This window comes from Coptis chinensis, chromosome 2, assembly GCF_015680905.1.
Source record: "Coptis chinensis isolate HL-2020 chromosome 2, ASM1568090v1, whole genome shotgun sequence".
NCBI lineage: Eukaryota > Viridiplantae > Streptophyta > Magnoliopsida > Ranunculales > Ranunculaceae > Coptis > Coptis chinensis.
In genome coordinates, this window is record NC_141457.1 from 80,892,102 (window position 1) to 80,919,409 (window position 27,308).

Consider the following 27,308-nt stretch of genomic DNA (forward strand, 5'->3'; position numbering starts at 1 on the left):
CCAGGATTGCGCTAGTTGATTTGCTTCTATATATGGCTATAACTGCTACTTGGAACGACCTGGGTGTTGGGTCATTGGTACGCTCTAATGGATTGGTACGAGCTGATGGAGTACGACCTAGTATGTGGACACATGTCCTGTAGTGCAGAACGGAGGGTACTTACAAAGTGTACAGAATTATAGATACATCTTATTAGTGGTCTTGATAAGGAGTACTAAAAGAACATCGTCTGCTTAGTGTACGATTTCATCATTGTTATTCATCTCTACTCGGTCTTCATCATTTTATTCCCTCTCAAATTCTTTCTCCAACTTGATTACAGCCCACAAATATCAAAGGTTATTTATTCACTCTTAAATCCTTCATTTTGGCTTTATAACGCCTCGGCAAATAAGGTTTTTCGTTCTCAGTTCCTTCTTCAGAAACGGTCTCCTTAGCCAGGGGCGTCTCCCTGCTTCACTGGATTGCTTCCACTGTTGCTTTGGAGGGTGTCCATTGTCCAGTGGCAGAGCTGCTCAACAGTTACCTCATCTGTTAATTTCAATATTAGACTAAATCTTCCATATAAAAACAAAAGAACACACGCACGCACGAACACAAACACACACGCAGGCCGCAAAATCGTTCTATCTCAAATATGTATGTTGATGATGAAGTATCAATCATACTGCTAAATGAATTTTAATGACACTATGATGGCTTAAAGCTCTCTTGACAAATTCATTTTATATCTATATGATTGATGATGAACACGAATATGATGATAGTTATGACAATGAAGATGAATGTATAATAGGTCGGCGGGAACACCACGTTCAAATTTCAAGGGATGGAAATTCAGAAAGAGGATACTAATGCAGTCTATGAACTGAAGCAACAAAAATGATGGCTTACCTAGTCTTGGAACAGAATGGCCTTGAGGATGGTTTATGATCAACGGATCTTTAAAGGCAGCAGCTAACTCTTCAGATGGCACTTTTAACCAGTCCTTGGCACCTATAAAGTGAACTGATCTCACTCTAATGGGATCTTTATAAGCAATGTCGCATATGCTCGGGTCTCTGAATTTAATCCCAGATACTGAGATAAACAGTTTAAATGGTGGATGGTCCTTCAAAACTTTACCCTGTAACATGAAGCTGTACATTATTGGCAAAAGGGCTAAATAGTTGAGTTTTGCAGAACAACCACAATTAGAAACAAGAATGTTGTTTCCCAGCACATCGATCGATTAATATTAAACTGTCACCTGAGCTTGGTATCCTAGCAGAAGGGCAGCCAATACTGCTCCCTGAAAAATAGATTGGAACAAGTAAACATGTGATATCTAAGAGCAGCCAGAATCACAACATATTAAGAGCATCTTTAGGAGTGAAACCTAAAAAACACCAAAATTTTGAACCAAACTAAAAAAACATCAAATTTTTGACATCAAATGACGCGCCATATAGCCCACACGGTTTTCCCAAAACCGCGCCACTAAAGCCCATCTGACAGGCCCAAACCCACGCAATTTTCCAAAAACCGCGCGGTGTTCTCAACACCGCATGCTATTTCTATATAAAGATGACCAAAACTGCGCAGTTCAATCACTTTTAACTTTTCTCTCAATTATAAACCCTCTCCTTAATAAAAAATAAAAACAAAAACCTACATAAACTCTTGAAATTTTATATAGATCCTTTTGAATCTTTCGACGGTGATGACAATGTGCATTGGCAGTATACAAACGACATTGGCGATTAAGTAGAGGTAGAAGAACCCAAGGAAGTACAAGAAGGTGGCAATTTATCAAGAAGGAAGTACAAGAAGGTGGGGGAGAAGAAGTTGAGGATGTCGTGCCGATTGATAGACATCCCTATGTACTTGAGTATCAAATGAACGACTTCGATTGGCAATTTAATCCCAATGAAGCACTTGATATACAAGTTGTGTCTTCTACACGTGATACAAAACACGTGTCGAGTGTTGTGGCTAATTCTCAAGTAATTAATTAGTTTTAATTAAATATTTTGAATATTATGCATTAATTAGTTGAGTTAGACCAATTAATTATTTATCTTATATGCATTATTATTTTTTTCATAATATCAACAAGTTATTGACTATCGAGTTAGATCGGCTTTACTTGGTGTTAGAAAGTGGTGGAAGGTTATTAAGAGTTTGGATGAGTTTGTACATATTAGAGATAGTATTCTGTGTACACCTTTGGGTCTTTTGGTTGATGTAGATTATGAGAAGGCTGATTGGGCAGTAGTCATAGCTTTAGTAGAAAGATGGTGGAATACAACTCATACATTTTATTTTTCTTGTGCGGAGTTAGAGTTCACACCACTAGACTTCACCATGATTTCTGGGTTGAGTATCGGTATAGACCAACCGATACCTTTTAATACAAATTATGAGAATATTGGTAGTATGCTTGTGAGTTTTCCTCGCTTGGATGCAGATGCTTATGATTCTTCTAGTATTAAGCTATCTCATATTAAGAATATATGAAACCCATCTTGGATCCTGATACACGAACAAAGTTAGCTTTGACTGTTCTACCTGGTAGTGAGGGTGCTGATGTGTATGTTAGGGATTTTCTGATGTTTTTTATTGGACATGTTCTGTTTCCAAATGGTCATTCTACAGCACGACTTGGATATTATGCTTATGTTTCCGATTTGCATAATATGAGAGATTATGACCTTGGTAGCTCAATATATGCCACATTGATATCGGCGTTAGATAAATCTTTACAGACATTCAGAAGTAGAAATCCTCAGATTGCAGGATTCACAGGACTTTTAGAGATTTGGTTTTATGAGTACTTTCGTTGTCTTTGTCCTAACATAGACATGATTGTTAATACTCGCCCTAGATTTGCTAGTTGGTCAGGGCCTCACTTGACTCGTAACAGGGGGCAAATTAGAAATAATGTATGTATGGCTCGTGCTCAGATTGACATTAGATCATTGCCATCTATTGAGTGGAGACCTTGGCGTTTGTCTACTGCCTTTGACGATCCAGTTGTGCAGCATACTTATGTGTTGTCACGTCATAGAGTTGTTTTTGCCGCACGTGACTGTAAGGTTTGGTACTGTGGAGACAGATGTTGGAGACAGATGACTGGAAGTTATGGAGTTCCATGTGCTCCCATACCAAATGTTACTGATGTTAAGTCATGGAGTAGAACTCAAGTTCATGAAGTTCATGCCAGTTGTGGTCCTTAGCCAGCTGCATCTTCTTTTGTTGTTGAGCAGACTGTTGATCAGTATTATAGATGGTGGAACCGTGTCTCCATGGGTCCGTTGTTGCCCCCTGTTGGTTGGGCTAGCAACTTCAAGTTTGTGGGCCTAGAAGGGATGAGACGTGAGCTATGTATTCCTCATCCGCCACAACCTATTTACAACCCACAACCTTTGAATGCATATCATCCAACTCATGTGTCTTCCAGTAATCCTCAGATGTTTGCCGTGTGTGGACCTAATAGAGAGGCTACTTACATTTCCATTCCTGAGGTGCCTAATGCTCGTTGCCATGAGTTAGAGCTACAGATTGATCAGTATACCACGGTGAGTTTAGTTCGTTGTTTTATTTTTCTTATTCATTATATATATAATATGTACTCACAATGTATTTTTTTGGATTTTCAGGCTGAGGTTCGGGAAAGATATGAGAACCAGATTTGTATGTTTGATGGGATGAGGACTGCCGTGTATCATTATAGCCAAGAAAGAGAGGAGGCATATTCTCAAACATATCAGCAATCCCAACGTGTGTATGACGAGACTCGAAAAGCGTATGAGAATATTCAGCAGGTGTATACGCAACAACATCATGGATATAAGGAACTTTAAGCTGAGGTAGTTAACTTTCGTGCAGATAGAGAAGATCTTGGTTCTCAGGTTATGAACTTATAGGAGCAGCTTCGGAACATCCAAATAGAGAGAGGACAGGCATCGAGTGGTAAGGGGCGTAAGAAGAGAGCTAAATAAATTTTATGTAATATGATAGGTTTTGGATCATTTTGGATATTGGATCATAATCATAGATTTTGGATCATTTTGATCGTTTTGTATACATAATCATAATCATAGGTTTTGGATCATTTTGGATACATAATCATAATCATATCATTTTTAGATACAATTGCACAATTCCTAATTTCTTCATACAATTGGACAATTCCTAATTTCTTTAATTGCACAATTCTTAATTTTTAGAAAAAACACACGCGGTGTTGGCAAAACTGCGCCTATAGAAGCCCAAGCCCAGGCGGTGTTGGTAAAACCGCACCATAGAAGCCCACTTAGCAACCCAAGCCCATGCAGTGTTAGAAAAACAGAGCAGTTTTTCTAAAACCGCGTGAGAGATTTGATACAGCACCAAAACTTGAACCAAATTTTGGCCGATTTGGTGTTTGGTTTGGTGTTTTTTTTGTGTTTTCATCAACATTGTTGGAAATTTGGTGTTTGATGCTAGGAAAGTGTCTCTCCTAGAGATGCTCTAACATCTACCCAAAAAAGGGTTCTCTATCTGTCCACAAGTTTGAGAAAACTCAAATTCTACATAAATTTTTGACGCAAGTGGAGCCTATCTCATGTAGACATTTACTAATGTCGCCTCACGATTGTAAATAAAGCAAGATCAAATTGTGTAATTTTCTCGACCTTACAAGTAAAATCTTTTTTTGTTTCCCTCTCTTTCTAGGCAAGGTAAGGCGCTAGCTAGGAAAAGCCCCTACTATTGTCATTTAAAGAAAAAGTACCTATAATTTCAGGCTTTCTGTTAAACGGACATGTTCCTGGGGCAGATTATATAGTGTCTTGAACAACTTTTTAATTTACACCTATTAATTTGTTCGTGGGCAGCTTATTTACACTATATAAGTTGTGCAAGACACTATATAAACTGCTCAAGACACTATATAACATGTACGTTAACGAACAGTCCGTTTAAGAGAAAACTTGCCTATAATTTATATTATAGTATGAAATATGGATGTCCAAAAACAAGGCCAGAATGGAAGGAATGGATTTGTCTTGGAAAGCTATCTAATATGTGTCCTAAAGTTACTTTTGATGCATCTTTTCTCAGGTCAATAAATAGTGCAGTTGCTGGTGCTTTCTGCAGAGACCAAGCTGGAAACTTATGGTTACTGAGCAAGCAGAAGCTAGTGCTCCCATGGAACAACAGACCAGATATAAAGTGCATACTATCTCTCCACCTGGCACAAGGTCGAGAGTTCAGAAGGCAACTCAAGTATAGGAATGGACTACGGTGAGGCCAAAGAAATACAAAGAACCCTCTCCAAGCGTGGTCAAGGGGCACTTAATTACCTGGTGAGATTAGTCCTACCTTAGCTATGATGAAACAAGTTAGCATCCAGATGACACTTTGGTCTAACATATGTGTATAGACCCCACTTTGTAGCTCATTAAGCCCACGAATCCAGCCCAAATCAATTAGGCCCAAGGGCTTAATCCTAACACCCAATAACTGGTCTATTTATGAATATGTCCAAGTTCATTATTATAAAAAAAATAAAGATAAAAGTTCAAAGAGAGAACAATTCTTGTGACACAAACAAACACAGTCCTCTGAGGACTCAACCTATTCATTCATATAAAAACCATTTTTTCTCAGAATGTGAACTACGTTGAAACTTGATCCCTAGATAATAGATCTTGGGTACGTAGGCGACCATTGTCTTGGTTTAGTTTCATCTCTTCCAACATCAAATTTCCTCTGTTTCTTAGTGACTTTTTTATCATTTGCTCTTTGTATTCAAGCAAGTTATTGCCGAAACATAATTGGCGTCGTCTGTGGTAATCAAGTGAAGCAATCAAGATGGTAAGCACAAGAAGTAGACCGAATAGTCAACATATTCCTCCTACCAATAAGAATCGCGCGCAACCCTCAAAATTCAAGTCGGCCAACACAAGAATCGTTGAACAATTGAGTTGCTTCTAGTGGTAGGATTAATTCTCAACATCCAACTACAGTAGCACTGTCACCGCCACCACAAACGACAGTACAAATGCCACCGCCACCACCCCTAACAGTCTTGCAACAAGAAAACTTACAAGTCGGTAATCCTCCATACGGTCTGCCATCCTTCTATGTCGATCATTTAGTTGACATGGATATGGACGTGGACATTACTCTCACACCAACTAACATAAAAGGTGATAATAACAGCCAATACACCCCTAATACGGTTGAGCATGAGTTACGACGAGTCAAAATTTTAAATATATAGGAACTTGAGAAGGAAACTGGCAAAGAGGCAAAGGTCGGTGGACGATGTTGCCAATTCAACTACATCAAGGCGACCACGTAGGGATGCAGGCCATTCCAGTGTATTGGACCATCTTGAAGATCTACTTCATCGTCCTCAGCAACGTGCTACTTCTTAAGCACAATCAAACAGTGCACGCTCTAAGAGTAATGACCCTATTACTCGAACTTATGGGGAGAATCGGATTGGCAGGGATAACTACTACCTTAGACATGTCCGATCTCAAAGGGAAGATTTACCTCTGAGAAGCAATTTCAGGGAAGACCGCCATCCGAGATATATCCGACATGACTAGGAAGGCGGGCATCGCAGATAAGAGCAACAAAATATGGAGGAGCAGTATAATTATACTGACCACCCTGCCAAGGGTGACTACCGACCTAAACAGGCTGGTTACAGGGATAGAGAAAGACAATCACTGGTCGGAGCTAATCGTGTGTACCGCCAAAGATCTCTAACTCCAATAAGAGACAATGGAAGGTGTCCTTCTCCACATGGGCACGACCGGGGTCAACTGTTCAAGCCAATACTTTAACTCTAACAGAACAACAGTTGAAAGGGTTGATTGCAAAAGAACTTAACGATAACGATAAAGAGTCAAAGGACGTCAAAATGAAAAACTTGACAATTAATGATGGCGTACTTGATAAGTTTTCACTCGACATTCAGGAAGCTTACCACCATCCTGACTTCAAACAATCCGATTTTGAGCTTTATGATGAGTCGGAAAGAAATTCTGACTTGCATGTTCTATCATTTAAAAATAAGCTGGTGTTATGGGTGGAGATGATCCGCTCATGTGTACGCTCTTTCCATCAACTCTAAAGGGAAAAGCATTACGCTGGTTTAGTGAGTTGCCTTCAAGATCAATTCACCAATACAATGAAGTAGAAAATCAGTTTGTCAATCATTTCCGCCACAATTGCAAGACGCCAAAGGATGTCAACTCACTTTTGAACATCAAGCAACAACGTGACGAAAAGTTACGTACTTTTGTTACTAGGTTCTGAAAGGTAGCAGCAGATGTTCCAGAAGTTTCTGATGGGATATTTCTTTTCGCCTTTAAAGAAGCATTATATTATGAAAGAGACAGAAGTTCGAATTTCATTGTAATATTTCCGCCAATAGTTTTCGCTAATTATTTACACTAATAATTTTCGCTAATTATTTTCTCCAATAATTTTCGCTAATTAGTTCCGTTAATAATTTCCGCCAATAATTTTTGCTAATTATTTCTGTCAATAATTTTCGCTAATTATATCCGTTTTTTGTCGCCAATAATTTTCGCCTCCTGTCGCCTTTGACAATGAGATTATGCACGCCAATACTTTGTGCCATTTTTTTTTTTCTTTTAAATCGATGTTTTTCCCTTTTTTTTTTGCTCTATTAACTTCTTTGCCACATGGACTTTGCCCATCCACCAAAGAGAGGGCGATGTATAGACCCCCACTTTGTGGCTCATTAAGCCTACGAATCCAGCCCAAATCTGTAATCCTAGCTATACCCAATAATTGGTCTATTTATCAATATATCCAGGTTCATTATTATAAAAAGATAAGGATAAAAGTTCAAAGAGAGAACAATTCTTGTGACACAAACAAATACAGTCCTCTGATGACTCAACCTCTTCATTCATATAAAAACCATTTTTTCTGAGAATGTGAACTACGTTGAAACTTGATCCCTAGAAAATAGATCTTAGGTACGTAGGCAGCCATTGTCTTGGTTCAATTTTATCTCTCCCAACATCAAATTTTCTCTGTTTCTTAGTGTCTTCTTTATCATTTGCTCTTGTTGTGTTGAAGCAGATTATTGCCGAAACAATATATTTGTTGTGAGTGTGGGACCTTCTTTTATAATTTTGATAATGCACAGAAACACCTAAGGAATAACCATCCAGTCTTAAGAGATAAATTCTTGTTTGGTGGCAAACGATAGATGTTTATATGCTACTATGTTTGTGTACCCATGTGGGTTATGTTCATGAGTGTTCATGATTGTAAGGCTTATAAGCCTAGTGTTGTTTTATTAGGATTCTCCCTCTAATGATCATAATCTTAAGGAGATATGTAACTCTTTGACGTTTAATCAATAGGTAGGAGTCTGCTTTAACCCTGTAACTTTTTCAAAAAAAAAATGTTTAGAGCTTCAAGCCCTGAGCAAGCAAATTTTTAGGCAGCTTAGAGCTAGGGTGTGTCCAACTTCAAGGAGATAACAAAAATGTCATGACATCAATCAAAGACAGCAAGACACCTTCAGATTGGAACTGTTTACTAATCTATAATTCTGTTTTGAACCACTATTCTATATTTCTATATCTGAAAATTTTGATCCTAAGTGGATAGCTAGAACTCTTAACAGGGAGGCACATAGCTTAACCAAGTGGGTATTTGAGAATGTCAGTAATACTGTAATAGACCTTCCCCACCCACGCACCCCCCCCTTTGTGGATATTGCTGTAATCAAGTTTTGAAGTAATAGAAATATGGAATTATCTTCTCCATCGTATTTTTGCAAAATTGCAAGTGCACTCAATTGCAACACTTATCACTATGACAAGGAGAGCATACCTGACAGAATCCCAGTAGTCCATCGAAGGGTCCTTTAGTGACTATATACTCACATAGGTACGAAACGCATTCATCCAAGTTTGTATATTGCGTGAATTCCTGAATAATTCTCACAGAAGTGGCCAATTTAATATGCCAATAATATTTACTTTTACGGTTTTGGAAATTAGAAACAAATAATTTTTTCTCTCAATAATATATATTACCTTGCCATTAAATTGGAACCACTCGAAGTAAGGTGGAGGGAAAATGCCTTCAATATCTGATTTTCCGCCTGCAGGGAATATCCCGTCTAGAAAAACCTACAGTGGCGACAAATTAATTTCATGTGAATTCATGAGTATGAGCCAAAACTTTTCTGGTCATCAGAGTGTATATGAAAACAAGTAGACCACAAAATATTTTAAAGCGCTATTTTTTTCGTAAGTTAAAATACCTCCTTATATATGCAGAGGTTGTTGCTTGGTTGTCCTAAGCAACTAGGCGTCAAAGAGTTAGAATTAAGGGTCCATATATCGTTCAAGACTTGCTGTGCTTAGGTCCGCCTATGCATATAGCCATGCACCTCAAGAAGACTAATTGAAACTAAACTTTTATCAGGATGACCGTCCTACGTCCTGATCACCCTCACAAAGATTCATATCAATTGGAGAATTCTAATAACCTCACAAATTTGTTTGTCGAGGTTATTTTTAGGGTTTTTTATTGAAAAGATCGACGTATCATTTCAGCTTATCACTTTCACCAGAAGTCATACTGCTGAGTCCATATATGTGTGTTGCTTCACGTACCATTACGCATGAAAACAATTAGGTGCAAGCAACTAAAGCTACGAAGTCTAAAATAAATAGTACAACAGTCGGTGAGTGCCATAGCAATACCAACCATGTCGAAGGGAACCCCATTTACTGATTTGTTTTTGCGAAAAACTCCCACTTGCTCTAAATCCATGCAAGCAAAGGATCTTCATTTTCTTCTCATTTCCTCCTTCCATTTTGCTTCACTCTTTCCTCGGGGAAAGTTCACTATCACTCGGAACTAAAGAAGAGAAATAGGAGGTAAGCATGAATTTTGTAGGCCATTTTCCCTACCTAGCTAACTCTTCAATAATAGCAAATGCGATCAGAGCCATCCATCTCAACTACCTTCCCAACTACATATATATGGTTGGTGTTGTAGATGCAAACCTAACAAATATTCTACCGTTCAATTGGGCTATAGTTGAGGACTTAATCAAGTTTGCGCCTCATTTTTCCTTTGGGCCGGGCCTGTACAACCTAATTTGAATACTGATTTAAGTGTGCCAATTATAAGTCAGCAGATGTTCCCTTAATGCAATCAACTAAATGAAATTTTAGGAATAACTGTTCTCGAATATATAATCCGAGAAAATGAAAACCATTACATGAAAATAGTAGTCCAATAGGTAAGTGAGGTAAGTCCATACAGAGTAGAAAAGATAACTGACAACTGCGATCCTACAACATGCCAGGGAAGTGAGAATAACTGTGCACCCGAAACGGAACACTTTCACTCCTGCATGTTCAGTACTTCAATTACACCATTGATAGACTACCACTCCGAAGAACTAGGAAGGGATTCAATATAGTCAAACATGTCAGTCGGGAAATCATCAAAGAAGCTATCTGGGGTTGAAGGGATGTCAGTATCTCGTTTTCCACCATTTTGGCCGCTGCCCCTTGGTCCAAAATACTGTGAGCCATTATCAGGTGCAGAGGCATACTGATTGCCAAGCATGTCCATAAGATTTGTATTACTACCAGGAACAAGTTCTTGACATTCTGGCAAGAGTGAAAGATCTAGTGTAGGCTGAGGAAGTGGAGGAAAGGAGAATTGCGGTTGATGGTCAATGAAAGGTTTCTTTTCTGTAGGTGTAAACTCAAATTGAGGTAGCTTTGGTTCCAAGCTAAGTAAAGCTGGGCTCATCAGATCTTGCAAGGGTACCATCTTGATCACTTCAGGATTTTCCATATATGAAGGCTGACATGACTGATCCTTTGACGATGATACTTCCTCCATTGAACTGGAATTCGGCCGAGAAGCCTGAAATGAAGTAACATCCACACAAGGTTTATTGGTTGATCTAAAACTTAGCAATAAATCCAAAATAAATTTGATGAAATAAATTGCTACTGCCTACAATCAAAATGCGCACAAAATAAATCAGTTCTATTATATAACAAGAACTAGATTTAAAAGAGCAATATCACCCCATTTCCACAGTTTTGATCAGAAATATATGCAATTGGGAATACACATCCAGAGATAATAAATTATAAACACAAATACGTTATTTCTGTCCATTACGCGTTAAAGAAAATAAAATGCGTGTTTACATGATTTGCTCTTAAAGAAAATTCTGTTTTGCTCATAATTGCTCCTTTTTATAAGAAGAAAATAACGTAAAGCAGGGTGGTTGCGTACTTGCATTGACTTATTTTTCAAAACAGAAGTAACAATTACCGTATTGTACACCTTTGGAACCAAAGATGCATAAAAAAAGTTTTGGTTTGTACGATTTTTCAGTACCTCCATAGTAGTCACTGGATGATGCGCAGGGGCTTTTCCTTTGCTTTTCTGCGGTTTGTGTGCCTTTGATGTCTGCAAAATCCTCGCCAACCTCTTCTGTCTAGTACTCCAAAAGTTCTTAACATCATTATCAGTTCTCCCTGGCAAATACGTTGCAATTTGTGCCCATTTGTTGCCAATTCGTGCCTGCAAATCGGTTACCGTCCTCTCCTCCTCTGCTGAAAATTTGCATCCACTTCCCACCAGAAATTTAATCAAGAAGATAATGTTTGCCATCAGTTGTGATACTTATAAAACAGGGTACAAAGAACAAGAAAAGTATGAACTACTTCTTGTTTATCAAAATACATTAAACCTTAAACTTTAAGTATAATCTGTTCAAATTTTATGTTACTTCCCGGTTCAAACAAGAATTTTCAGAGAACTAAAGAAAATTATGTATAAAGTACAATGCAACAAATAGGAAAAATGACAGGGCATAGTGAAGTTATCACGTAAAAATCGAAAAAAAAACATAGAAATGCTTAAGCAAACAAACAATTAAAGAAAAAATGTTGCTATCTCGTCTAAAGAGAATAAAGTAGCAAGGCAATTCAAACATGACTACATTGTGATATACAATGATTGAAATTTACTTACGTCTTTAAATCCGGTTTAAGTTTATTAACCCAGCGAAGACGACAAGATTTTCCAGTTCGAGGCAAAAGGCCTTTGGATCGAATGGAGCTCCAATCTCTAGGACCATGTTTCTTCACATAATTCATTAAAATTTCATCTTCTTCTTGCATCCATGGTCCTTTCCTTATCACCATTCCTTCCATTGCACAAAATCTCTACTGAATTTTCTCTAAAAAACGTGTTGGAATTCAAAGCAAAGTTACTTGATTATGTTTTGTTCAATTATTGTTTTTATAAGTGGCAGTTAAAACGGTTACCGCCCACTAATAACCATGATTTGAAATAGTGGGATGGCGCATACACGTGCGATTAAGCCACTTCACCACGAAACAAATATTTTGGTCGACGTGTTGGGCATGGGGTTTGACGACGAGTTTTTACACTTCTAAATTACCAAATCGGTCCTTAGAGCATCTCTAATCTAATCTAATCTAATGGAGAGTGTGAACAGTATAAAGTGTAAAATCCTCTCCCCCCCTAAATTCAAAAAACTCTTTCTAAGGGCATCTCCAATAGGGGTGTAAACCGTATAGTGTAAAGTTTACACTCCCAATATCAAAAATCTCTTTCCAATGGGGGTGGTATACCGTAGATAATAGAGTATTAGTTGATAGAGGAGGTGGGAAATTTCTCATTTCGCTATCAGTTGATAAATAGCTCGGGCGACACTTTAACCAACGTCCGAACAAAAAAAAATTCAAACATCACTTTAAGTAACGTCCCTTTCTAATTCTAAAGTCATAATTTATAATTTTTTAACTCGTACATCAGGACGTCACTTTTACACTTCTCCATCGGAGAGTATAGAGTGTGGATATTTATAGGTTATACAATAGTATGTAATTAGATATATAAGTGGAGCCTAAGTGGAGGTGTAATTTTACACCCCCATTGGAGATGCCCTAATGGGGCTTGTAAACCATAATCTAAAACCATTATTACAAAGTGGGCAAAAATGCTCCTAAGGGTTTTCAGCACGCCACGTCAGCACAATTTTTAAGTGGGTACACAGAGTTAATTAAAAGTCAGGACAGTATTTTGATTATTTGCGAGTCAGTCCTTATTACAAATTACATCAGGCGTTGGATGTTCTCGAGATTGGTTATATGCTTTCGAGATACAAAGAAGTATGAAAAAACAATTACACGCCACTCTCCAAACCAATTCGTGATAGACCTACGAATCATACAAACACAAAATTTGATTCTAAAGAAAAAACCCTCCGACTTCAAACTATAAGAATCCTAAAAACCCAAAAAACCTTCGACTACTGTATTAACCAAAAAATAAAACACCCAAAACCCCAATGACGGCGAAGAAAAAAAACTCTGATTGGCACGAACAAGGAAGCAATCTCATCAACGGAATTTATTTTCACAAATTTGATTAGTTATTTATAGTCAAACTGTGACATCTTCCAATAGCTAGAAAAAGAAAACCTTTTGTCATTGATTTTCTCCAGCCTTCTTCTTCACACAAAAAAACAAACTTTTCAAGCACCATCAGTCTCTCGGTTCTCTCTGCCACTCCAAGCCCTCTTCTTTAACAGGTATGATAAGATAATTGCAGTTATCTTCTATCCTCTTTTCATTTTTGTTACCCATTATTTTTGCTGCCTAAGTATATGATCTCATTAGATTTTCTGTTTCAGGGGTAACATTGAAGATGCTTTGGGAAAATTACGGGTAGCTCACTCGCTTACCTTTAAATATATCATCTGTACTGAGAAAAAAAAAACTAAGGGGACTTCCAGTCAAAATCTCAAAACGGTAAAACCAACAGGTGTTAGGATATAATACCAAAGTTTCTTGCACTATTACCAAAAATATTAGAATACTCTTTACAATTGTGATTTTTTTTTAATGGTTTAGAGTTAATTTTTAGCATAATAATTAAAGGTAATGATTTAAGATGATTTTCAGCATAAATAGACCAAATAAGCAAATACTATTGGTTTTATATTTGGTTACTTTGTTGATATTGTGATTACACTTACATCTACTTCTTGTGATACTTTTGTTATAACTAAACAAATTGGGCAGGCAATTATAGATGCTGCTTCTTATGTTCCGCCACCACCTTCAGAAGAGCAGAAGAAAAAATAGCTAAAATGTAAGAATCATACTTTTGTATGTTTTTGGCTTCTGGCTTTCATATTGTAATTACATCAGTGGAACCTTTCTACTATCGTAGAATAAAAGCAGAAATTGGTGTGCCTACTGTTAAGTGTTAATCAAGAAAGGAATCTCTTAAGTACTTACTGTTGGCTCTCTTCCCGCTACATCAGGGCTGCAATTGGTGAGCAAAAGAGGCTGCAAAGCAAGAAGGCCATTAGAAGAACCAGAGATAGTTATGACTGACCATTAAAAAAGTTTGGGCTATTGAGGTGTTTTTCTGAATACGCTTCTATATTTTGCATTTTAAACCATTTTATACCGAGAATGGTTGTTTAGTTTGGTCTTCTTAACAAAGTTTCTTCTTTATCTCTTAGCCGGAAGTATCCCAGAAAATTAAATTAATCAAAGCAAATTTGGGAAGACCATCCGAAAAACGTTATGTTTTTCGATACAAATAGTTTGACGCAAAGATGAAATTAAATACTAGACCGTTGTTATTTCCCCGAGTTTAGATCATTATCGATATCAAGGAGCTTGCTCCTCATTGCCTTGTACCGACATCCGGCCGCTTCATTGAGGACTGTATCCACTTTCATGCTTTTATTTCTTTACAGTTTTCTTGGTTGTTCAAATTAAAGGAATTTTGTAACTCTTAACTCTGAGGTATCAGTCCCGTAAGTTGATTTCACGCAACTAATATATATTGCAGTGAAGTATTTATTTGTACGCACATATACTCTTTATTTCCTTAACTCATTGCTTTAACAAATATAAGAAGAATGAGAACAAAGAAGTTGCAGTCAATGACTTCCTCCCTGCTGAAGATGTTGTTAAAGCAATCAAATACTCAATGTAAGTTTTTGAAGATCCTACATTTGTAAAAAAAAAATACGTAGTTATAGATACTCTCCATTTCAAATTTGGTATCATCAACTGTTTAATTCTTTTGAGAAATGCTACTAAGCCTACTAAATAGTTGGTTATGTTGGTTATAGCTTAATGAACCAATAGACCAAAAATTTAGAGATTTTGGTAATCTGTAACAAGTTATACCATATATTATGTTTCTCTTAAACGATAAACCACAAACTCAAATTTTCTTAGAAAATAGTTTAAAAAAAATATTTATTACATAATAAGGGCTCAACTATATTACTGTTAACGTTGGGTAACTTTGTACCCTTGAGAAAAAAAGAAAAACGTCCTAAGGGATTTTGAGACTGAAAGGGATTTTGGCTCATGTGGTTGAGTTATAAGTACTTGGCTCTGTACACAGTAGGTCTGGTAGCCTGAAGAACTATCAGCCATGGTCGTGGCCACACAATCAGTGTCAAATTTCGCGATCTCTTCCCTAATAAATATTTATGCTAGCCAAACTTTGCATATTCTCCATCTGCCCTCAAGGTCATCTTCTTCTCTTTCCGTCGAATTATGAGTATGGTTCTTTTTAACTGGAATTTCTTGGTTTTGGATTCCGTAAATTTCTAAATTATTGTACTTCAGTTTTGAGTTTGTAATAAAGTTTTTGTTTTTGCTCACCTATTTCATTCGCTGTAGGTTTGATTATGTAGTTGAGTAAAACTCCTTTCAGAATGAATTGATTGGGTTGTAGCTGCTAATGTGATGGCGATTATTTATTGGTGAATTTTCTTTCTTAGGAGAAATCACTTCAGCATCCTAATATCGGTATGTAAAGTGTTTGGATTATGCCTCGAGGGGATTGTATAAATCTGTTGCAGATTGTATCTTGCAAGATGCGTATGCTGCATACCACATCTCTTGCTCATGGCCACATAAAATTCTTTCAATATTTGATTAAAAGAATAATTTTGCTAAAAGAGAAGGGCATCCTAGGAGTATTCCTTACACCCTTCCTTTTGAGCTTAGTTCCCATGTTAGTTGTGTTGCATAATTGCATTGTCAAGGATGCAACAATAGCCAAAGGGTTTCTACTTATTGTAAGGTGGCTAGAGTATAGAGTAATATTAATCTCTCTTATCATATTTGTAAATTCAATTCATTTTGAAGACGATAATTTAATTTCACTAAATTTGGTATCAAGGTTTTAGTTTCGTTAAAGCATTATGTCTCTCTTTATGTTTTAATGTGATATGCAATTATTGGGATCCGTAACCTCAAAGTATATGATTTTGTTATACATGTAGTGATTGTTCATGCGATCAATTGAGTCCCCACCACCTCACGCTTAGATTAGGATAATATGATAATTGGGAATGCCTATCATCACAATTCATCAGGTACATCTGAGTTGTACATATAATGTTATACTGGCCAAATGAAAGAATTTCAGAGTTCCTATTTACTTTAATTTAGACTTGCAATGTAACAATATAAAGTTGGGTTCCTTTGGAATTCCAATACTGTAATTTCACATGCACAAAACTATTGTCTCTAAGATAGCTAGTATGTTATTAGAATAATTTACATGGGCAATACTATGCAAATAGCCTATATTTTGGTGTTTCGTGTACAGGTGTTGTTTTTTTTTCAAATTATGTGATGTTATAACCATTGCCAGTTGGTAGTATATGTAATTTTGAGCCTTATATTGATTGAGGATACTATAATTTGATCATTGTTATGTTACCATGAATGCATCATTCTTTCTATGTTAGGATGTAATTTTATATTATATTTGGATCCCTCATCTATTCACCATTTCTTTGTTTGATCATATATTTTGATTCTATGTGATCTCTTGCTGTAATTTTCACTTTTACTAATTAATTTGGCTCTCGGTGTTTTTCTATCAGTGTTTTTTGGTCCGAGATTGGCAATTCAACACCAAATGCGAATGATTCTTCGCGGGATTGTCTTCACTTGATCGTTATAAAAAGGTATGTTATGGTTAGCTTCAACTTTCTCAACTCCAAGGATTTACTTGCTTATTGTTTGTTGAATTGACAATTTAATGTTGACTGTATAGCCTATAACATTGATTTATTTTTAAATCTTTAACATGCCAAGAGTCTAATTGTGAGGGGGTCCTCGGGACATCAGTTAATAAGGTGCGCATATCATAATACCAATTCCTATATGACTTAATAACAGGTTTGTATATTTGCTTCATTTACCTTTTTCTGCAATAATAGTTTCCATCACCAGCTATGAGTCCTTCGATTTTTCACATTCCTATGTAATGTTGTCTAGGTACAAAATCTATGATAGTCAATTTATCAATGAGGATTTGTTTATTCTATTAACGTCTCTGACGGTTATTAATCATGGTTTCAGATTTGGACTTTCCTATACATCTTGGCCAAAAATCGTTCGGCAACTTTAATTATTATATTAGTAATCGTTTCCTCATATGTAAATTCACTATAAGCTTATTTTAGTCTAGGTCAAGCTAATATAGTAATTTGTTGTGTCGTTACCATGTGCGATTATTTTTTTTAAAAAAATCGATAAGATTATAAGCCTGTGTAGGTATATCCTATAAGTTGCAGTAGAAGTTGTGCCAATGTCTCATTTCAATTAGAATTTATTTGCAGGATTACAAGATGAGTAGAACGCAATTTGGGATTACTAAATCAATCATACAAAAAGTCAAACAATGTACATCAGTTCATTCGAGAATGGCTACTGTATAGAACAATAAATCGTGTCTACAAATGCATCCTCATAGTTATCAGAATGCTGGAAGCACGATGTGTAGTTGCTAGATGACACATTTTGGTACAACACATGGATATATATTCAAGGAATGTACAAATTACAAAATATATATCAAAACTTCAGGGCTGTCTGGTGATGATTATGACTATGACATAGTTTTTAGTTAGTGGATGGGTTACAAGATTTGTATGTTTTTGGAAAAGTTTGCATTTCACTTTCACATGGATATTTATGCTTGATTTCTACGGCCTTCATTTTCTATGCCCGATTGAATTCAATATCATGCAAATACCATCTAATTTCCATGTTGAAGGTGCATTGTTATTACTAATTCTTAAGTTGCAAGTTAAGCTGGTATTAACCTAAAGAGTGTTTCTACAACAACTCACACTTTTGAACCGAATTTGTGAACACACTGACGTGGCAAGCAGAGAGACCTTGATTTTCAGTACTTCTTTGACCAATACACACGCACCCCCTGCCTGATGAGTGCCACGTCAGTGTGTTCACAAATTCGGTTCAAAACATTCGGTTGCTATAGAATTTTGGTAACCTAAATATCTTGGCAAGTTTATGAGTAGTGAAAAAATCCAAATTTCGTGTAGCAAACCTGCCCGGCAACATAAGGACCTGAAAATAAGCAAAAGCAAAAGTCCAAAACTAAAAACATCTAAATTACTAAGCCTAACCATAAGCCCAAAACACAAGTAAAGCCGAACCTTTAAAACATACCATGCAACAATCCCGGCTATGGGCCGGCTCAATGGCTAGTTAATAAGCTAATAGCCAATGGACCGAGTGGGAAATTCCCCACCTAGATACAAGTTGTTAAAAATCTCGGGCGTCACTCCAAGTGGCATGCGAATTTAAAATATGTCCCGGACGTCCCTTTTTAGTTTTAATGTGTTGATTTATAATTTTTAAACTCGGACGTCACTCCAAATGATGTCCGAGTTTAAAATCTATTTATTTTTACATCGCTCCATTGGGAACCGTAGAATGTAGATATGTGCAATCTATAAATTAGTGTGTAAGTAGAATTGTTAAATCCTGATGACACCATTGTCACCAAGTACAGTATGGGTTTAAAACGGTGTACTTGAAAAAAACTTAGTTTGTGTTTTAAACGGAACGTCTCGGGAAAAAAGCGGAAAAAAAAAACATAAAAAAATGTGGGGCATAAAAAACGGTAAACGGTAAAACAGGTTTAATACGTATAATACGTAAAAGAAACGGTAAAAACCGATAATAAAGAATATAATAGATAAGGAATTTGATTTTTTATAAGAGTGGAAAAAAAATAGGCATGTAAAATAAAAATAAAAATAATACAAATGAAAGAAAATTTAAATACATGAAAGTATCAAATTATCATTACTCATCCAAATACTATAAGTTTTAGATTGAGTACCAAACACACGACTCTAAATAAGATACTACTAATTACCAACCATAATGGCATAATCAAGTACTACAAATAAATTAATAACTTTAAAATTTTCAATTATTAATAGTCCAAAGCAAAATAAAACTGTCTCAATAAGTCAAAAGGTAAACTCTAAAACTCCTTTTTCTTCTCGCATTTTTTTAAGATTATTATTTTTAAAAAAAAGTTTTAATAAAGTTTTAAACGGGAGATTTTCAAAATCTCGGGTTTTTAAACGTTTTTTAAATTTAAAATGTGTTTAAAAAGCGTTTTTTTGAAAAGCTCATGATTTAAACTGGAACAAGACGCCTTGCCAATATCTCAGGTTTAAAACGTGTTATACCGAATTTGGTGACAATGACACCGAGATAGATAGAGGTGTAATTTTACACCCCCTTACATAGTGGTGGGCATTAGTGCATCTGCCAGATACAAAATACAAGTACTCCATTTGTACTTTCGTTAACATCTGCCGAAATATTTAAACCTGGCATTTTGGAGCAGAAGAAGGCAAAAAATGGAAACAGCTCATGGAGGCAACGAACTTCCACAGCAATTAAACCCAAACAATCTACAAATTTGCATAGAAGGAATCAATCTTATTCTCTCCCGATGGACTGCCCTTCAAATGGCTGTTCAAAATGAGTGGGGCGGTCGATTATCTCGTCAAAAATCGGAAAATTTAGCTTCCGATATTCTCAACTTTTTCGCTCAATCTAAAGGTATATCATAACTTTACTGCAATTGAAACTTTGGGTATGCTTCGAAATTTAAATTTAATTTATATTTTATGATGGGTGATTTTCAGGACCACTTTATATTGATGTTTTGGAAGATTTACTGTTTGTTAACACTGGGGAGTACCTCAATATGGTTGTTGAAGATGGCAGCATTGAAGAGGTATGGTTAAAACTTCTTCTCAAATGATATACTAGCTTAAGTGTCTTTGATAGGGTTTAAGCCTCGGGCAATTGTTATAGCTTTTGTGCCTATTGTCGTGCTACAATATACAGTGGCTAATTCATATCCATTTAATGTGATTAATATGTTCTAGATTAGTTTTCAGCTTTCTGTATCATTCCTTTTATGCTGTGATTTTGATAACTCTTTATGTGTAATGCTAAAGTTGTCTTTTGTAATGATTACAAGCAGGTTGCGGAAGAACTGATGATTTTGCATGATGAACTGCTACATGACACTTTCAACTTCATTGAAAAACTAAGGAAATCCAAATCTGCATCAGATTCTGTCGCTAAAAGTAGAGCGGTAATTGCAACTATAAACCTTAATTTTGGAAGTCCTCACTCCATACATTTGACACTGGTCATATCCCCTCTTTTTTTTGTTATCGATAAATGTTAATATAGATTGATATAACTTAAGAGATTAGATTAACACCAAGAACATTATCCATTAGTAAGTCTTCTAGGACCAACAAGCCAATACCAAAGTACACACAAGTACCCCCATCACCTACAGGCTACAGGACACTAAAAAAAAGCAAATAGCATATTTGTTGTAGAATCTCATAATTGGGTTCATAGTTTTATGATTCTCATCTTAAATTCCTGATTTCGAAAATTTGGTGAGTTATTAAAGATGATTGCAAGAGTTAGATTACTTATCACAGGCTATTAGCAGAATATCTTTCCATCTTGTTATTACCCGAGTGGCCGAGTCCAGTTAATGTCACATAATCCAGTTACTTGGACCATTAACAAGAACTGTATTGTTGCCATCACCTGACAAACATCAAAGAGTGTTCCTTCATGTTATTAACTCAACAATGTTATTTATGTCTGTACCCCCACTCGTTCACTTTGGTTGTTGGTAGACTAATTTGCGTTGGAAACTTCCATTCTTGTTTTTACTACAAAAGGATCATAAACACTGATATTTTAGAAGTTCTCAACCGTCATATTGGTCATGTGCCAGGTGGCAACAAATATGGATGAAACTGATGGTGAAAGTTCAGGCGATGAGGCATCAGATATGACTGTCGATGAGCCAAGCTCAAGGTTAGCCCCAAAATCAGAAATAATGCGAGTGGATGAGCAGCAGCTGCAACAGCAGCCAGAAACCGTTGAGGTTGAGGATGGATGGACTGTAGTCCCATCTAGGCGAAACCAAGGCAAAAGACGTTAATTTAAAGTTTGTCAGGCTCTTTTCACCTGCTTGTTTGGTAGCATATAAGATGAGTGAGGAAGGACCCCTGCCAGTATTTTAGCAGTTTTGAAAAAAGAACTATGCTCCTTTTCGTCAGTCTAAATATCCGTGTGGTTTACCAAATTTATCCATTAAGGTTTTCATTTGGGTACAATTTTTTTTTTTAATTAATTCATGTTGTAATCTTGAACCATCCTTTTTCCAATCAAGCAGTAATGTATGAAGGTAATCGTAGAACTCTGATCAGATCAGTGGGAGTGTGCAGACCCGTTAGCCTATCAGCATCCCCAGATACCATTTGTCATGGTAGTATAAGTGCTTTTTGGCTTTGGGTGTCGAAACAGCCTATCAGAGTAGTTTTAGGAGGGTAGTTTTAGGTTAAATATCAAAATCGAGGTGTTAGTCAGTTAAATATGGAGCATTGGTATTAGAAGCTCTACTTTTACAATTCACATTGGTGTGGATTAGTGGATATAAAGAGAGAAGAACCGGGATAAGAGAAAATATAAACCTCACTTGCCAGTTTTAACCTGTGAGTATACTTTTCTATCCGTAAGAGAGAGAACCACAAAAAGGTCCTAGTGATTTGAATTGAATTACTTGATACATGCTGTGTTACTCTGTCCGAGTGTAGATCACTTCATTTGATTATGGTGCTAACTTTACGTCTTTACTCCCTTTTGGGCTTTAGCGCCGTAAGATTACCTTGTGAGATGGGTGAGCAGTGAGCTTGCACAATTGCATACTACTAATAATACATAGGCCTTTGCAAGGTGACGCGAGCTCTTATTTTGGGAGGAGAAAACCCAAAGAACACAACTTGCCGACTTGGGGTGGGAGATATTGTGTTGCCCGGGCAACTTGATTTTTTTTATAAATGCTAATATAGTCATATGGAAGGTATATTATGGCACAGACCATTTGAGACCAAGGGATGGAAAACAGTTGCCTTCTGTGTAAGTAAAGTTTACAAGAGCTTCAGGGAAATGTCACCGTGCCAATTTCAAGGTGCATTCTCTAATGCCCTTTTTGTCTAACTCCTTGCAAAATGATTTAAATGGCCGTATAATGAAAGTTTAAAAACCAACTTTGAGGTAACATACAATCCAAATATTGAGCCCTGAAATATACCTAGTTTGGTAAGGTGACAAGCATGCTCATTGCACATTTACAGGTCCTAAAGAAATAGATCAGCAAGCAAATGTTTTGATTTCTTTTGATTTTTTGTTTTTTTTTTTGTATTGTTTCTTTTTTTGTGCTATGTAAGCAAATGCCACAAATGTAATCAAAGTAACAGCAAGTCTTTTATGTCCCGAGTCACGGAAGTGAGCTTCATGGAACACGCAGAATACTTGTGGTAGAGATGGGCACAATCAGCATGAGAAAGCATTGTGTTAAGGTGTTGAGAGATTCTTATTAATATGTGGCACTGTGTTGATTAAGCTAAAACGTGTGAAGTTGATGGTTACAACCAACGTATGGTCCATTGTCAGCTTCTCTTTCCTATGTACCTTGGGAGAGTGGACTAGCAAGGAACTCTTGCCAGACAGCATCTTAAGAAATGAGACTCTGGACATTAGTTTCACATCTTACTCCTATACCTCACCAGCTTGGTAAGAGTTTCTTGAGCTGCTAAAGTCTGCGCATGGTTGTGGCCAAGCATTACCGTCCTGATGCTAATACAGGTCCTGCAAAGCTCTTCACCACTGTCAAAGTGTCCACCTCTCAGTAGCAGCTTAGCTCTGGTTTCAAGCAATGCTGCCTTCAGCAATGTCACATCTTCCCACACATACTCATCCACCCTTTGGGTAGACTGCAATTTTTTCTTCCAGCATAATGAACTATGATTCCAGTCTTGTATTTGGGACACAAACGACTTCTCAACCTCCTCAAGGACATTTGTGCACACCTTCAGAAGCTCCAATGCAGAAGTGCACCGTGAGAACGTCGTGAAAGTATGAATTGCTAGAGGGAGAGCTGTCCTCTTGATGAAGAGAGCCATGTCAATTGTGTTCAACTGCACGAATGGGGGCTCACATTTGAACCCAAACACGAGAAATGCAGAAGCCCAGAGGTGGTCCGAATGTACCAGTGGATTCCCAATCTTTCTTACGCCTTCAACTGTTGCTTTGGCAGCTTGTAATCCTCCTTTCCTTCTAGCAAATAATTGTGTGATAGGGTGGAATTGAATCCAACACCCCGGCTGCCTGGTAGTTCTTTTTGCTAAGCCTAGTTTCACTAGTAGAAGAGCCGAGTCCACTTCGCTCTTTCGAGTTTGGGATGAACAACAACTAGAGCAGCAACAGAAGGCCATACGCAAACACTCTGTCCACTTCCTAAAACGGTTACTGGTAGAAGGTATGTTCTTAGCTGCTGCAGCTAGCAGAGTCACGGAAGTCGGTGCAGGGGCAAACCACGCTCCGGCAAGAAGCATTCTGGAGGCAAGGAGATTCTTTCTGTCGCTGGTTTGTTTTAAGACAGAAGAACAAAAGTTCATGATTTTCATCAAAAAAGGATTGTTCTTGCAGAATCGTTCATCCATTGAACTCAAAGAAGGATTCTGTGAATCATCTTCATGGGGGACATTGTTCACAGCTTCGAAAAGAACTCTAGGGGAAATTGCAAGCTCAGATAGCAATGACCCCACAACCCACATTCCAAAGCTAGACCTCCCCAACCTCTCATCAAATTTCCTCAGAAACTCCATTTCCTCAGTTGAGTAGTCCTTCCGTCTCCCTTTTATCAAAGTCAGTGCATCCAATGTGGGCAATGTTCCGAGCTGCATTGGATCGATGTTCATCACTTTCGAGAGTCTAGTGGTGATAATCACATGGGATGCACCAGTGTTCCTTGGGATCAAGTCATTAAGATCCTTCCCTTCCCACCATTCCTTCTCAGTCTCAAGATTGTCAATAATGAGAAGGTAGGGGGCATCTCGAAATAACTCTCTCTTTACTCTTTGGAACGCTTCATATTCTTGCTCATCAAAGCTTCTAATCCTGCCCCTCTCCTTCTCTGCCTCTGCACTAACATCCAACCCCAGATTGACTGAGAGATTGAGTATATTTTGCCTGAAATACCGAGCTTCTCCACCCACCCACAAGACCATTTTGTATCTCTGAGAATACCTGTAAGCAAATTCCAAAGCGAGCTCCGTCTTTCCAACACCTGAAACCCCATTTATTGAAACTACACTATTGAGGCTCTTGTTGTTCCCACTCTTCGATTTCTTCTGTTTTCTCTTCGACGGACTTTTTCCAATAACCGGTTCAATCCAAGCCTCTAAAGTAGGCTCCTTGCACTTTCTCATCTCCAAGCTAATGTATCTCCCTCTAGTTTTAACCGCATCACTTTCTTCATCCGCAAAGCCTTCTGAAACTCCATCTGACCCTCCTTTAACAACTGTCTTTGAACCATCGACTTCGACAGAATCGCCACATCCAAAGAACGAATTCTCAATCTCCATAACTTCCCTTTCTCTTCCAACAAACAATCTGTTTCTCGGAAGTGGTAACTCCTCAGCGCAATCATTTTCTATCTTTGATACACTTTTCCTTCCAAGCTTTGTTTTCAAAACTCCAACAGCTCTAGATATACAGCTTCTCCAGTTACTGTCATTTGCTTCCAGCTTGAATTCGTGTGACTTGATAAATCCTTGGATTGATTCTTTCCATTCCTTATCATCAAACTTATGATTGAGAAGACTTTCAATCTCTGTGGAGTCTGTATCAAATAGGAGAGGGATCAAAATTTTCTTCTGGGTGAAGAATGCAATCTCTTCCATGCTAAAATGGTTCAGAAAGCTAGGATTGGTGACTACCACAACACCGAAGGTTGCTGAGCAAATTATTCGATCGGCAATCTCATGGCTTTGAGTGTCGGAGTATTTGGCTCTATCGGCGACAAAGCAAGCTATACCTTGGATTTCTAGTTCAGATTTCAGCCACTTACAAAATCGAAGTAGATTCGAGTTTTGCTGTCCATAGTAGCCTATATAGACATCACAGCTCCTTAGCTTAGCATTGCAAGAAGGAGAGACAGAAGAGGCTTTGGTTAAGGATATTCGAGGGACAGGGAAGGAAAAGGAAATTCGAGGGGGAGCAGTGTCACAGTTCACATATTTGAGCTGCTTTTGATCAGCAGAAGTTGGTTCATCAGAGGTTTCAAACCTTTCTTCTGTGAAGGGAGTGTATGAGGTACTTGGGATGTCGTCCGAGTGAGAACCACTACAGCACGAGAGCGGAACAGATGTCGGTAGGGGTAGCGGTGTTGTTGGTGGTGGTGGGTACAATGTGGCTCTTGGAGATATGTAGGGTGATTGTAAAGCAGAAACAAATGCAGACGATGGAGGTGAAATCAAAGACGGAGAGTTGCAGGTAGACGATTCAATTGAGCTCTTGGTGTTAATTAAAGATATTGGTGGCCATTGACATTGAGGGACTACTATATCTGATTCTGAATGAGATGGTTTGGTGCTTGTATTCATTGGGGACGAATTTGTTACTGCGTTACTTGCTTCAATTTTGGAACTCATTGTCTTGAAACTCATAGGCTTAATAGTTGTTCCACATCCACCAGCATTCTGAGATTGTTCTGATGCCTCTATCAATGTGAGAAGATAAATTTCTTCATGATTGAAACTGTAAGAATGGAAATACAGAAAGTAATCACAAGTATTAGTAATTGAACAGGTGTAAACTACGACAATATGCTTAGAAATTAATCAAAAACTTAGGACAATAAAAAGGGCTAGGACTAAAGTAGAAAGGAGTATCTCACAAGCAACCAAGAATAATATGTGGACAATGTGCTCAGGAACGAAGCAAAAACACCCAGAATTGCTCAGAACAAAGTAATAAACCTACAGCTAATTGAACAGATGAATAACCATTGTTGTAGAATAGAACAGTGAACACCCCCTCCCAAAAAAGAGGGATAAAATCACATTCTTGTAAACCCAATGTTCATAATCCCAAACAAACAAAAAAGAAACCGTATTGAATCCAAATAAATCAAATACTCATGCAAACATATTGAACTGAATATCAAAAATATGTTTAGAAAACAGAAGACTACCTCTCCAATGTGGTCCAATACCATCCTATAGTCTGTGAGCTCAACTTGATTCCAGTAAGAAGACACCCTCTACTCCTCCACAACCTCTTAGTCCTCCACTTCTCTCTCTCTCTCTCTCTCTTTGAGTCTCTGACTCTCTCTCTCTGTCTCCTCCAAATGGAAGTGTGAAAGTGTGAAGTCCCAGACAGGGAATCTAATGCATGGGATTGATCTGTAATAAGAGTTTGAATGTAAAAAAATAATGAAGCCATGCTGGGTGATCTAAAGTACTTATTTTATGTGCTTTTTGTAAGTTGGACTGAATAGTTTTTTGTCTGTTTGTTTTATGTGTTTTATTATGGACAGAAAGATAAACAGTGTATTTGAAATCATTGTTTATTTTTCAGTTTCACAGAAACCAATAGGGTCAGACCTTGTTGGATGCTTATTAGATTCAAAATCCCATATGCAAACAAAAGTTTAACATGTTTGCAGGTTTTTCTCTGTATATAATGTGTACCCATTCTGACACCTACGGACTTCACTCCAAGAACAAGTTGGACCAAAGACCACAAAGTCCTACTCCTCATTAGTACAGTACTATTAATGGGACTCATCAAACTCGAAATAAAATTCTGAAGCTGGACCGGATAAGTTGATACAAAATCAAAGAAAGCTAGAAACTAAGGAGCTGTCATGAACTTGGCATTTTGGAAAAGATATGCACCTGTTTTTCCAACCAGATTGAGAATGAAGTGTAAAATCTAATTTTGGGACCACTTGTGTGTTAATTAATTTATTAAGTGAGACCACGTGT

General features: G+C 37.3%; 4 protein-coding genes and 2 long non-coding RNA genes across 9 annotated transcripts; 3 read left to right on the plus strand and 3 right to left on the minus strand.

Moving 5' to 3' along the window:
• Positions 1-223: 223 nt before the first annotated feature.
• LOC147518185 (dihydrofolate reductase-like) lies at positions 224-9,929 on the minus strand. 2 transcript variants are annotated; one of them, XM_086594741.1, is made up of 6 exons: positions 9,746-9,929; positions 9,067-9,162; positions 8,861-8,959; positions 1,251-1,292; positions 896-1,127; positions 224-512 (listed from the first exon to the last, which is right to left on the minus strand). In XM_086594741.1, exons 1-6 carry the CDS (start codon positions 9,809-9,811, stop codon positions 364-366), a joined length of 684 nt encoding a protein of 227 aa, XP_086450867.1. In that variant the 5' UTR covers positions 9,812-9,929; the 3' UTR covers positions 224-363. The 2 variants fall into 2 exon arrangements, with proteins under 2 accessions (XP_086450867.1, XP_086450868.1); XM_086594742.1 differs by having other exon boundaries at positions 224-532.
• A 264-nt stretch (positions 9,930-10,193) lies between these two features.
• LOC147518186 (uncharacterized) lies at positions 10,194-12,293 on the minus strand. The gene is made up of 3 exons (XM_086594744.1): positions 12,050-12,293; positions 11,411-11,645; positions 10,194-10,924 (listed from the first exon to the last, which is right to left on the minus strand). The coding sequence occupies exons 1-3, from the start codon at positions 12,229-12,231 to the stop codon at positions 10,433-10,435; spliced, it is 909 nt and encodes a 302-aa protein (XP_086450870.1). The 5' UTR covers positions 12,232-12,293; the 3' UTR covers positions 10,194-10,432.
• Positions 12,294-13,204: 911 nt separating this feature from the next.
• Positions 13,205-14,190, plus strand: LOC147518187 (uncharacterized). Its single transcript, XR_015214017.1, has 3 exons — positions 13,205-13,637; positions 13,740-13,773; positions 14,131-14,190. It is a non-coding gene; the product is annotated as an uncharacterized LOC147518187 (long non-coding RNA).
• Positions 14,191-14,771: 581 nt separating this feature from the next.
• On the plus strand, positions 14,772-18,027 carry LOC147518188 (uncharacterized). 3 transcript variants are annotated; one of them, XR_015211723.1, is made up of 4 exons: positions 14,772-14,787; positions 14,981-15,057; positions 15,763-15,891; positions 16,980-18,027. It is a non-coding gene; the product is annotated as an uncharacterized LOC147518188 (long non-coding RNA). The 3 variants fall into 3 exon arrangements; XR_015211724.1 differs by lacking the exon at positions 14,772-14,787 and having other exon boundaries at positions 14,826-15,057; positions 16,980-17,277; positions 17,721-18,027; XR_015211722.1 differs by lacking the exon at positions 14,772-14,787 and having other exon boundaries at positions 14,829-15,057.
• Positions 18,028-19,675: 1,648 nt separating this feature from the next.
• Positions 19,676-21,665, plus strand: LOC147518189 (uncharacterized). The gene is made up of 4 exons (XM_086590100.1): positions 19,676-19,992; positions 20,079-20,170; positions 20,423-20,536; positions 21,206-21,665. Exons 1-4 carry the CDS (start codon positions 19,788-19,790, stop codon positions 21,413-21,415), a joined length of 621 nt encoding a protein of 206 aa, XP_086446226.1. The 5' UTR covers positions 19,676-19,787; the 3' UTR covers positions 21,416-21,665.
• Positions 21,666-22,825: 1,160 nt separating this feature from the next.
• On the minus strand, positions 22,826-27,150 carry LOC147518190 (P-loop containing nucleoside triphosphate hydrolases superfamily protein). Its single transcript, XM_086590101.1, has 2 exons — positions 26,513-27,150; positions 22,826-26,076 (listed from the first exon to the last, which is right to left on the minus strand). The coding sequence occupies exons 1-2, from the start codon at positions 26,761-26,763 to the stop codon at positions 23,019-23,021; spliced, it is 3,309 nt and encodes a 1,102-aa protein (XP_086446227.1). The 5' UTR covers positions 26,764-27,150; the 3' UTR covers positions 22,826-23,018.
• Positions 27,151-27,308: the final 158 nt, after the last annotated feature.